Source organism: Rhinopithecus bieti, unplaced genomic scaffold (assembly GCF_001698545.2).
Source record: "Rhinopithecus bieti isolate Rb0 unplaced genomic scaffold, ASM169854v2 scaffold_31842, whole genome shotgun sequence".
NCBI classification, from domain to species: Eukaryota; Metazoa; Chordata; class Mammalia; order Primates; family Cercopithecidae; genus Rhinopithecus; species Rhinopithecus bieti.
The window spans coordinates 25,705-38,060 of NW_016813497.1; the positions used below are offsets into that span (position 1 = coordinate 25,705).

At 50.6% G+C, this 12,356-nt stretch overlaps 1 protein-coding gene across 9 annotated transcripts in view; it reads right to left on the bottom strand.

Annotated features, from left to right (window-relative positions):
• The window catches only part of KSR1 (kinase suppressor of ras 1), a 177,509-nt gene that overhangs the window by 11,316 nt on the left and 153,837 nt on the right, over positions 1-12,356 (bottom strand). For 8 of the 9 annotated variants that reach the window (XM_017848540.1, XM_017848541.1, XM_017848536.1 and 5 more), the window contains 8 exons: positions 12,238-12,279; positions 9,769-9,823; positions 8,936-8,984; positions 7,851-8,230; positions 5,658-5,754; positions 4,337-4,470; positions 3,477-3,608; positions 2,083-2,218 (listed from right to left, as the gene is read on the bottom strand). In XM_017848540.1, coding sequence (XP_017704029.1) covers positions 2,083-2,218; positions 3,477-3,608; positions 4,337-4,470; positions 5,658-5,754; positions 7,851-8,230; positions 8,936-8,984; positions 9,769-9,823; positions 12,238-12,279 — 1,025 coding nt within the window. The remainder of the gene's footprint in view (positions 1-2,082; positions 2,219-3,476; positions 3,609-4,336; positions 4,471-5,657; positions 5,755-7,850; positions 8,231-8,935; positions 8,985-9,768; positions 9,824-12,237; positions 12,280-12,356) is intronic. The other variant, XM_017848537.1, reaches the window with a different exon arrangement.

Genomic DNA, 12,356 nt, shown 5'->3' on the forward strand with positions numbered 1-12,356 from the left:
CCACAGCCAGGAGCCCAAAACCTGTATCTTGAGCCCACTGACAGTTGCAGGAGGCAGATAAAGAAGGATCCCCGGAGAATCTCTGTCCCACCCCACAAGTGTTTACACCAGATGTTTTTGTGCAGATGAGGGTCTTGTCTGGGTACACCCACAATGGACTGGAGACCCATATGCACTGGGGGAATAGGATGGAGCCACCAGGAATTCGCACCTTATGCAGGGGGAGGAGCCTGGTCTCTTCAGTTCGTGTGTGGTGGCCTGATATGCAATCTGTGAGATGGGAGCCTGTTGGGAGGACCCCCTCTTTTTTGTTGAGAGCCTTCTTTTAATGAATTCCGCTCTCACCTTTCAATGTGTCCATGTGCCTAATTTCTCCTGGTCATGAGACAAGAACCTGGATTTTAGCTGAGCTAAGGAGCAAAAAATCCTGCATCACCACCACACCCTCCTAAGGTGTCTGAGGATGCACCAAGGTGAAAGCGGTATTTAACTGGCCTTGGTCCAGAAGGAGGCCAAGAAGGACAAGCCTGAGAGTGTCAGAGAGGTGCTCATCACCCATGGCCCTTGCCCAGCACCCCAAATGAAATGGTATCAACTGGCCAAAGAGGAGCCTGCTGTTAGTGTTGTTAACTAGCATTTTGGTGTTATCTTTGGAGGGGCATCCCTGTACAAATATTTTGCACTTCAACAAGATGAAATACACTACTGTGGAATAAAGTAGATCAAATATAATGTCATCTTGAGTGAGCCTTCTGAAGATGCCCTAGCTGCTTGCCACCAGTCAATTGAGAAAAATATTGCAATCTATTAAGATCTTGGAGGAAGATGAGGTTGAATTCATCACTGTGAATTTGCACACAGAGTCTGCAGACAGACAGTGATCCTGCCAGCAATGTTCATGACCTTAACAAGAAGCTTGCAGCCTGTTTAGATCTTAGCCTGGACAACTGCTGGGTGGTCCCTCTGAAGACTTCAATTGTTATACTGCCCAAATACTGACTGGAGTTGCTTATTAACATCAAGTCTGTTTTGTCCCAATCCTATCTGATTCATGGACACATGGCTATCACTGATGGCACTGAAAACACTGAGCCCTGGAGTTTCTTCATATATCACTGTGCCAGGATAAAGGAAACTGAAAGCTGTCAGAATCAAAATAGAGTCACTAATGTGAAGAAAACTCGGATAAATCGGGCCTGGGAAAGCCATGAAGAGAGGCTTCTTGAGCTTGTCTGTCTGATAACAAAAACTATCACTAAAGACTGCAAAAACTGCAACCTTGTATGAAGGCCATGGCAACCTTATACAAAAATACTCCTACAAGGACATCTGCCCCAAACATCCTGTCTAACCCTGGAATGACATCACTCTTGTTAGTGATCTTTGCCGCCAGGGAAAACTAAACATTTCAAAATAATTATGTAATCCTCTTCCTTTTTTCCTTTACCTCCCTGAATAAGCAAGCCATTCACCATGGCATGCGTATTCCCAGTGCAATGCTCTATTTCTAAATAAACATATTTTGAGAGCCTCTCTTAGTTAGCCTGACAAAACTTACAAACACAGAGAAACCATTAAGGAGAAACCACGCAGAAATGAGAAGTCAGCAACTATAATTAAGACTTGGTTTTTTGAAAACAAGTTTGCTGTGGAAACTTTGATTTGTTCTTAACAGTCAAGAAAAACATTATGGGGAAAGATTTAATACCATAGCATAACACAACTATTTGTATTTTGAGCAGTGATTTTTTTAAAAAAAAATCTTATTTCATGTAAATAATATGGGGCTTTACCTTCATCTCATAAATCAATGACAACCATTATCTTTAAAAAAAAAAAAAAGACTGAAAGGAATGAAAAAGGTGAGCAGTGGGGTAAGGATGGATATTTTCTTATTTATGTCTCCCTGTTCCTTCCCCATTCTTGGGCAGTGCGTATCATTTTCATCTCTAGCTAGACACCTGCAGGTGGCAGAGCTCCTCACCGACCTCATTTCTCAGGTGGGTGAGTGAAGGGCAGCCACGCCACGTGCCCCACCCCATCCTCAGCCCTACTGCCCCACCCAGGGCAGGTGCTACTTACACTGACTTCCTTTCCCAGGCTGATAGAAGCCAGGACACGCTTCATTCCTTCCCCACTTCCAATCTGCCAGATGGATGCCTCCGCAGCCTGATTCTTCAAGGGCCAGTCTCTTGCTTGCAGCTCATACCAAACAGTTCTGCGAAGACCCAGCCATGGCCGTGAGCTCCTGGGCCACTCTGCCCAGCTCACACCCAGGGGCTCTTGCAGCCATAGCCCAGCCAGAGGATCACGACCCTTCTCCAAACTTCCTCACCCACTTGGCTTCAGGGGATGCTACAATGGTCTCCTGGAGGCTCCTCCCAGCCCTAGAGGACCTGGGCCCTGTGCTGTTGTGGGGTGGGAAGTCTGAGACAGCGCAGGCTTGACTGGAGCATTGGTGGTCATTCTGACCTCAGCACAAATCCAGCTCTGCCACCTTCTAGCTGCAAGATCCCAGTAAAACTGCTTCACCTCAGTGGGGCTAATGTCTCTTGTCACAGGATTGTTTGAGGAGTACTAAAGTGCCAAGCCCAGCACCTGGCACACATGGGTGCTCAGGGAAGGATAGAGTTAAAGGTCAGGGAGGAAGGATGGCGTCAAGGCCACCCCACTGGGAAGGATACCCAGAGACAGCACAGGTGACCGGGGTGGTGAGCCTTCCTTGGCCTCTCCACATCCCCTTGGCTTTCTTGACTTGGGATGGGACTTTCTCCATCAGACCCACACTGTCCAGTGTGGGAGCCTCTTGCCGCAGGGGGCTAATGAGTGATTGAAATGTGCACAGTTGAATGGAGGGATGCTCTAGGCAGAAAACACACACCAGATTTTAAAGACTTAGTAGGAAAAAAGAATATAAAATATCTTATTAATTTGTATATTGATTACATGTTGAAATAATATTTTGGATATACTGAGTTAAATAAAATATATAATTTTATAATATATAAACAGGGGAAACTAATTTCATCCATTGCTTTTTTAATGTGGCTATTAGAAAACTTTAACTTCTATATCGGGCTCACATTCCATTGCTACTGGTCTGCACCCAGGTCTTTGTGGGGTAGCATAGCCGGTAGGACACCCAGCTTCCCCAGACTGGGAGGGGCAGTTCTCGGTCAGCTCTGGTGAGCATCCTCCCAGATCAGCGGGGTGGGACTGAGAGCCAGTGTTAAGCACTGTACACAATTACCTGATTTAGTCCTCATGAAACGACCTTGTTGGGAGGAGCTTTCCAGAAGGCCAAGGATATAGTCACGCACTCAACAAGCGGCAGAGTCAGGACTCAAGACCAGGTTGATTTTTATTCCAAAGCCTGGGTTTTCAACACCTAAAAGCACACCTTCCTCTGCCCTGCAATGGCCACTAGGGCCCTCTTTTGGCCACACTTGGTCTCAGGGCACCAGGGGCCTACTCACCCAAACGCATAGACATCAGCAGCTTTGGAGAATGGCAGCTGATCCTCGTCCTTCCCAGGGGTCATCTCGCGTACGATCTCAGGGGCCAGATAGCACAGCCAGTCGTGGGACAGCTTTAGCTGGTTCTCACGCCTGGAGACCAGGAAGCCGGGACAAGGACACAGACCTTTCAGCAGGCAGCAAAGAGGCCTGCCTGGCACAGGCAGGGCCAGCAGAACACCCACACACAGCTTTGAAAACACACCCAGACCCCGCATGCTGACCCTGCACTTGGGGAAGGCACCGGTGCTTTTGAGGAATTCTACAAAGGAGTCATGACCAGGTGTTTCTAGAAAAGCAGGGCAAGAATGGATAAATATTGATAGGGAGCTGCTGGTGAAGGTGCCCAGCTCCCTCTGCTGGAGAATGAGGCGCCTCTCTAATCAGGAACCCCAATCTGCCCGTGGATCTCAAATTTGCCTGGGGCTGGCCTTGCAGCCTCACTGCCATGTTCCCTTTCGGGGTTCCCCCAGATGCGAGGGGAAGGGCCTTTCTCTCCTTATCAATCCCTTCAAGATCTGGGGAAATAAAATTTGACGTTCTTCCTCATTGTGGGGAAATGAATCCTGGTTCCTTGGCCAAGCTGGTGAACAGCCAGGGCAAATGTGAGTGTGGGGACCTGGTTTCCGTGGAAGTCAGCCTGAGAACCCAAACGTGACCCAAATCTGATTCTGAATCAGAACTATAAGGGCAGGACCAAAGCGACCTGGGCTTCCCTGCAGGGAAGGCTGCAGCTCAGCAACAGTGATAGTGCTCAGACCTCAGCCCCGCTCTTCCCCACCCACACCCACATCCCACCCAGACACTCAAGACCAACTCACCGTCCCTCTCGGACCACGCCCGAGATCCCAAACAGCCCGAAGTCTGTGATGACCACTTTGCCATTGTCATAGAAGACATTCTTAGATTTGAGATCTTTGTGTACGATGCCCTTGGCATGAAGATATCCCATGCCCTGGAGGACACATCAGGAGGAGTGAAGATGTGGGATGACAGAGCTGCCACCCTGGGCTGGATGCTTTACCTAAATCCCCACATTTGATCTTCACAATTCCATGCAGTATACCGTCCCCATTTCACAGAAGAAATCGAGGTTCAGAGAGGGAAAGTCACTTGCTCCAAGCCACACGGCAGTGAAGGAGCAGAGCTGAGATCTGACCCCAGACTGGTCTATGCTCCTTTAATGTTACCATGCTTCTGAACAACCACCTTAAGCTTGGCTAAGGTAGGAGGTATGAATAGGGTGATGGGCAGGGAGCCAGGGGGGTCAGGGACAGTGAGATTATCCGTGTTCAGTCATAAAGGGCCTAAATGAGCTGGGGTTTTCTGTCAGGATATGCACAGTTGGTCTGTGCTCTCAGGCAGGGCAAGGGCTCAAGGTGGGGGAACAGAGAGGCATTCCCACATTGGGGTCCCCAACTGTGAGTGTTCCTAATATCTGAGCTGTAGTAGAAGGAGCCCTGGACTATAACCGAAATCTGGGGTTTAAACTCCATCTCAGCTCAGATTCTCACTCACTCTGTGGCCTTGGACACAGTGCTCAACTTCTCTGAAGCCTGGTTTCCTCGTCTGTCCAGTGAAAACGTGGCAGTGGTTGATTTCTAACCAATGTTCTATTTGAACTGAACACTGATGAGTCAGGTGCATGGAACGTGGGTGACCTGACACAGGCATGATCTCACCCAAGGTCAAGCTGTCTTCAAACACCAGACCCAGGGCTCCTGGGTACCCCATTGCATGGATTATTGCATTTTTAACCTCACACCAATCCAGAGAGGGAGGATATATGAAGACCTCCATTTTACAGGGGAGAAAACTGAGGCTTAGAGACGCTAAACAACTTACCCAACGTCACACAACGGGTGTGACCAGGATTGAAACTGTCTCTAAAGACTGCCAAGTTTCTTCCCAACCAAGTTAATTCCATCAAGCCTAATTATGTGGACAGTCAGCTCCCAGCTCTGAGTGAATGAGACAGAGACAGGGAGGAAGAGACAGGGTCCCCACCCTTGAGGAGCCTGAGCTTGAGCAAGAGGCAAAGCTGACCAAACCACTCTAACAGGGGGTAACAGGGCGAGAGGAACAGCCGAGAGCCCTGGAACTGGCCAGATACCCACCCCCAGCAGCTGGACTCCCCCTCACCTTGATGATCTCCTGAGCGATTTGCCTCGTCTTGTTGATGTCCAGAGACGTCTTGGGGTCCCTCACAAACGAGTGCAACGTCCGCCCCTTGCAGAAGCTGTCAAGGGTGGTAGGGGTCAAGCACGGGTCTGGGGCTGGTGCAGCCTGACCCTATCCCTGGTGGAGCCCATGGGGAGAACCGTGCCCACCTGCCTGCAAGGACTCTCTCTAGCCCCTTGACTGTGAGCCAAATCTTCTTTAACCCAGCCTATTCCTGCTGGGACCTGGCCTGCACGTGCAGAAACACGTGATGCCACGCATGTACACGTACACAAATCCCCATTCCCTGAGAGCCAGTGCCTGCCCATTCTACAACAGGAAACAGTGCATCAAAGCTCTCAGGAACTCAGAGTAGCCATGCTTGGTAGCTTCAAGACAGGACCACTCTGATGGGGAAGAACTTAGCTAATTTAAGGCCATCAACAGGCAACATCAAGGCTCTGGGGCTCACTGTCAAGAGTCTCATTATAATTTTCATTTTTTCTTGATCACAGGGTTTTTATTACAATAAAGGAGTGTGCAAGGAGGGAAAGGGGGTGGGGTAGATGTTAGGGGCGTCAGGGTGACTACTGGAAAAGGAGCCTGAGTTCTGGGGTCTCCACCTGCATCAACTCCTAAAACCCCGGGTGAGGAGGGACCCAGAGAGAATGTGGGTCCAGGGGAGCTATCTTAGGAAGGGACTATGTTTTTAGGAAAATATTCTTGGAGTCTCAGAGCCTTCGAAAACTGGGTGAGGGGTAGAGAATATTGGTTGGTGCTTTCCTTATCTGTGTCCCACTTTCCTTCAGCTTATTCTAAACAAAGTAAGATTTTTTTGTTAATGAATATTTTCCTGTTTCAGGCAGGCCACAGTGACTCACACCTGTAATCCCAGCACTTTGGGAGGCTGAGGTGGGTGGATCACCTCAGGTCAGGAGTTTGAGACCAGCCTGGCCAACATGGTGAAACCTCACCTTTACTGAAAATATAAAAATTAGGCGGGTGTGGTGGCGCACGCCTGTAATTCCAGCTACTTGGGAGGCTGAGGTACGAGAATTGCTTGAGCCTGGGAGGCAGAGTTTGCAGTGAGCCAAGATCACACCACTGCACTCCAGCCTGGGTGACAGAGCAAGACCCTGTCTTGTTTTTCATTAATTAATTACCGATTTTGTTTTTTATTAACTAATTTAATTTTTTGAGATGGAGTCTTGTTCTATAAATAAATTATGGGACCACCAGTGATCAGTTCATGATTATATGACTCTTCCCAACTCTGCTCCACTCCAGGGAGATAATGTTGGTAGTCTGAAATTGACCACGGTGAGAATATTTACACCACAGGAAGTGATGGATGTTACAAATTAGGGCTTCCCTCCCTACCGTCCCCAAACTGGTTGTTACACATTTACCAGCACACCAGTGAGTTCAGCCTATGTGAGGAGGATATTGTGCAGGTGTTTTCTGAGAGTAGACCTCAGACCCACAGTCGAGTGCAGGAGGCAAGGTGTGAGCCAGCATGATCTCTCCTTTGTATTTTACAAAAGGAATAAACAGTTTAAAACGTGAGTATATGCAAATGTCTTCATTTTAACAGAAGGAATGTTAACTGTTTATAGTGTCTCTGACTTTGGGGAGAAGCACTCAGCTGCAGTGGGAGAAGACTGGCTTTCACTCCGTACCTTTTATGGACATTGATTTTCTCTAACCTTAGAAAGGTCTCACTCTGTCACCCAGGCTGAAGTGCAGTGGCATGATCTTGGCTCGCTGCAGCCTTGACCTCCTGAGCTCAAGCGATCCTTCTGCTTCAGCGTCCTAAGTAGCTGAGACCACAGGCACCTGCCACCAGGCCCAGCTAAGTTTTTTGTATTTTTTGTACAGATAGCATCTCACTACGTTGCCCAGGCTGGTCTCAAGCTCCTGGGCTCAAGCAATCCTTCCACCTTGGCCCCCCAAAGTGTTGGGATTATAGGTGTGGGCCATTACACCAGCCCATATTTATTTCTTTTTTAGTGTCAATGGGGCTATGTGAATTGGAAGTTATAACCCATTTCTGGTTTTCTTCTTTATGCCTCTATTAAAACTTCCACACCCTCCAGGGCATCCACACAAATGGGGCTCCCGGGGAAGGGGGAGGCTGAGCTGGCCATCCAGCGTGAGGTCCTGGGGCTTGGTTACCTGGTGATAATGGCCAGGTGGGGCGGGTTCATGCAGGCCCCCATGAAGAGCACCACGTTCTCGTGCCGCGTCTGCCGGTAGTTCATCACCTCTTTCTTGAAGAGCTTCAGGTGGTCCTGGTTGTGGCCGTCCATCTCCAGCAGGCGAATGGCCACTTCGCCATGCCAGCGGCCGCGGTGCACCCGGCCCCAGCGGCCCTGCCCAATGGGCTCACCCAGCTCTACCTGCTCGAAGGGGATGTCCCACTCCTGCAGGTACACGCTGGTCTGACTGGCCTTGCGAGAGATGGGGCCCCGCCAGGGCCGGCGAGAGCTTGGCAAGTCGTCTACCTCATCCTCGTCGTCTTCTGCCTCTGACTTGCCAGCCTCTGGCTCCTCAGCCTGAAAGGAGAGCAGGAAGGAACAGGGATGGGCAGCAGATCTGGGCTCTGCAACATCTCTTCCTTCTCCTGGAGCCCTAGCCAGGTAACAGGGGAGAGAGGCATCCTGCCAGGGGACACAGGTTGTAGTTGCAGCTCTGCACTGGCCTGCTGTGGAGCTCACTTAGCATCAGTGGACCTCAACGTCCTCATCCACAGTATGTGGCGGCTGGTCCCCGTGACCTGAGGCCCTTCATCATGCTAATACTCCAATACCTACCTGTGAGCAACATCTAATTGTCTAGGGAAGAGCAAGAGCATCCCTGGCATAGACGAATTTCACTGCATCCATCCTTCCGGAACTCTTGTTTAAACAGAGTTTCTGACTCTCCCCTGGGCAGGAGTAAATCAGTCTGTTAACATTCTCCAAGCCATAATGCAATGGAGGGATCCAGGCTCAGCTGACACTTTTGTTCAAGGGTCAAGGCAATGGTTCTTGACCCTGGCTACAATCACCTGTGGAGCGTGGGGAAGGCAGAGCTTGGACAAGCTTGCTCCATTACATTCCTCATCGTTCTTCCCTACCATGCACCTCTGCAATGGGTGCCTGGGACAGCCCTTGCCAGGGCCCGGCACCCACTCACTCTCAAGCCCCCTGCACACTCTGAGATGGGTAAGGGAGAAACAAGGGAGGGGCCATTTGTGGACACGTGTGTGTCACCCTCACCTCCGCTTCGTGAGCCTCCAACACGTCTGCTTTCGGCTGGTTGTTGAGCCTAAGAGTAAAACAGGGTTTGTCAAGGAGATCTTGCGGGAGGCCGCTCTGCTCTCAGCTGGCGGGGATTCCCGGGAGAGATCTGAGACAAAGATCCTTACCCTGACTCACACCTGGCTAGGGGAAAGGCCACGTGGATACCGTGGTGACAGGCAAGAGGCTGAGGGCCAGGCCTGCCCGTTGTGTAGCCTCAGCCTTCCCTAGGCTAACTTGAGGGTGGTGGGGGCTGAGAGGTGGGCAGTGATCCCCAAAGCCCCTTTTCAGATGTGACACTGCTACACAGGGTCTCAGAGCACACCCACAGGACTCAGAATCTGACGGCCTCGACTTGGAGAACCAGCTCTATCGCTTCCTAGCGGTGTGACCTTATGTAATTTCTTAACCTCTCTAGGCTGGTTGTACGTTAAGAATGGCACCTACTTTGAGACCTACCACTGCACTGAGGGTAAGATGCGGGAATGTGAGTCAAGTGCTCAGCATGGCCTGGTAGAGAAAGGCCTCTGCACAGGAGTTATTCTTAGGCTTCTCTAACTCCAAGTGCCCTCTATCCACCCTCCTGGGTCCCAAGACTGCTCCAGTTTCACAGGCAGCCCCACCCAATGTTGACCGCACTGATAGGAGGCAAATAAAACCCTCTACGGAATTCACTGGCCCAGAGGGTGAATGAGCCCAGGGAGTTCTGCATCTGGCTGGCTGGAAAGGTAGAGTGGGAGGTGGCCAGGGATGTGGATCCAGCCCGAATAATTCCCCAAAGAAGGGAGGGGACACAGCCTAGGGATGCCTACCGGGTACCGTCGGCAGCTTCGGGGAGCGGGGCTGCCTGTGCAAAGGCCGAAATGTCTGGAGGAAACAAAAACCAAATACAAAGCATGAGATCGCTTTTCCCTCCCCAAAGAGACATGGTGTTTGAAACCCAGCACCCCCAGAGAGGTTGATTTTCCCCTGAGTGGGCTGCCACGTGTTCCCCAGGCACTTCCACAAGGACCAGCCTGTGATCTTCCATAAATTTTGCAAGGACGCAGCCTCCACAGCACCTGCTTCTGCATACACAGCTCTGTCTCAGTAAGGGGCTCTGGGCAGGTAGGGAGGGTGAGACTTCTCATTACCACCACTCACCTGTGGCCGGCCAAACTGCCCCACACAAACAAGTGGAAAAAGCAAACTGGGCTCTCATTTACTGGACAGGCTGGCTAAAGCTGCTGTTTGGAAGCAGGGGCTGCTTGCGACAACCCTTGAAAGTAATGAGATTCTCTCACTTTGGCCAGCAAGGCTGATGGCAGGATGTGCAGGTGGCTCATTAGCGACACCTGGTGCCTGGTACAGCTGCTGGGGATTTCCAGCACAAAGGCCCCGACCCCTCGGCTTCCGGTATGGGTCACTGGTGGACCAGCTCTCAGGGGAGAGGAAGAAACGCCACATATCAGGGGTCCAAGAGTGGGCAGCAGGGGCTGATCCCTGAGCCTGGGGTGTTCCCAGTTTTAGTGCTAAAAGTCCCACGTCCAGGGAGACCAGAACTGAAGGCTACTCCAGCACGGAACCAAAGTGCTACAGGGAGATTGGTGGCCCCAGGGCTGCCATGGGCCGCTCACTCCCTGCTCTTTTCTGCAAAAAGAGACAGGAAGTGGCAGTGGCTGAAGCTCTCAAAGGCCTCTCTCCTGCCTGTGTGGACAAAGACTCTCCCCGTTCAGCCAAAAGACCTCCCTCAACCTTCTTCTAGGGCTTTCTTCTGCCTTTGAAGGTCATTTGAACCACAGGCTGTCAACATCTCTGGGACCTCACAGACTTGGAGAATCTGATAGAGGCCGTGGGCTTTCTTATCAGGGAAATGCACACATGTGCCCAACATCCTGTGCACAATTTCTGGGGGATCAGAACCTTAGAAGGCTCTACTGGTAAGGCCTCCCCTGGACACAGTGTGCCTGCAGACTACCAACAGGGGCCCGGCATTTCCACCCATCCAATACTGCTCAAATGTTCCACAGAAGGTAAACACACGCCTAAGGCATGAGGGAAGTAGTAAGAGTTGGGGTGTGGTTTGTCCCCAACCCCCAAGTGGGAAGGCAAAATGCTTCTGAAGCCTCATGCTTTTCCTTACAAGTTAAGAGTGTATCATGCATTCTGCTCCAAAATGTGTCCACGTTTACTTTAATAAAAACGTATTTCCTTGCCCTTCCTGTGACGTATCTTCAGGGGAAAATGGACCCTTCTGGGAAAAGAGCCACGTCTTCCCAATGTTTTGGGGTAATCCCCTGTGTGCATCCGAGAGCTAGTAACCAGGGAAACCACAACAAAAAACGGGTGTGAAACTGCAGAGGCTGCTCAGCTGTTCAGAGGAAGCCTCCATAAGGCGGGTTCTCAGGGCCCTGACCGCTGCCCTGCACACACCTGAGCAACGCCATGCAGACAGTCCTCTAAGGACTCACAGATGCTCCAAGTCAGCCCCCTAATGGAGCTGGCTTAGGGAATAGAAAAGCCTGGAGTAACCAAGATACTGTGACTTCAAGACAGTCCTGTTCAAGACCCAAGAAAAAACAGCTACAGTCTTTGTTTTAAACACCATTACACTCATCACCTTCAGTTACAGTAAAAAGCACTGATCTCAAACACTTTAGGGGAAGGAATGAAAAAGTTGCTACACAGTAAGTGTAGAAAACAATTTGTTTACAGAGGGGACTCAATGTATTGACTTACTGAATTGAAAGTGTTTTCCTTTAAACTTTCTGCAATAAGGAGGCATTTCCAGCAGTGGCCAGCAGATGGCACTGTGTGGTAAGGCACAGAAAGGTGAAGCCCACTAAGTGAAGCCCGCAGACCTTCCCACATGCGTTTCCACTTCTCTAAGACATTGTGCATAAGCTATCCTCTGGTTATTGCGTAAGGGAGGATATGGTGACAGATGCTCATAAAGCATTAGCAAAAAGTCCTCTCCCCATTCTATAAACCCAGGTTCCAGTCCCGCTTCTACCATCTCCTGGCAGTGTGACCTTGAAAAGGTCGCCTGCAGGCTCTGTGCCAAGAGGCTGGACAGGATGGATTCCAGGGTCCCTCCCAGCAAGAACTTCTCACATTAAGAGGCCCACCTCCAGGGCACTTGCCCTGCCCCCTTCCCATCCCCCATGGGCAGTCAGCTCTCAGAACAGGTGGAGGGAGACTCAAGTACCTCCAAAGGCACTCCCAGGGAGAGGGCGCCCAGGTGGGGTGGACAGAAGGGGTCACAGCAAAGGGCAGTTAATGGAACCATGCAAAGGACTCACCTGGAAAGATAAACTGCTGTCTATGATGAATGAAGTAGGCAGCTTTAAACAGAAGAGGAGGTGAGTCACACACACAGAACGGCCAGCGCAGGAGGGAGGAGCGGAATTGCAGGTACCGG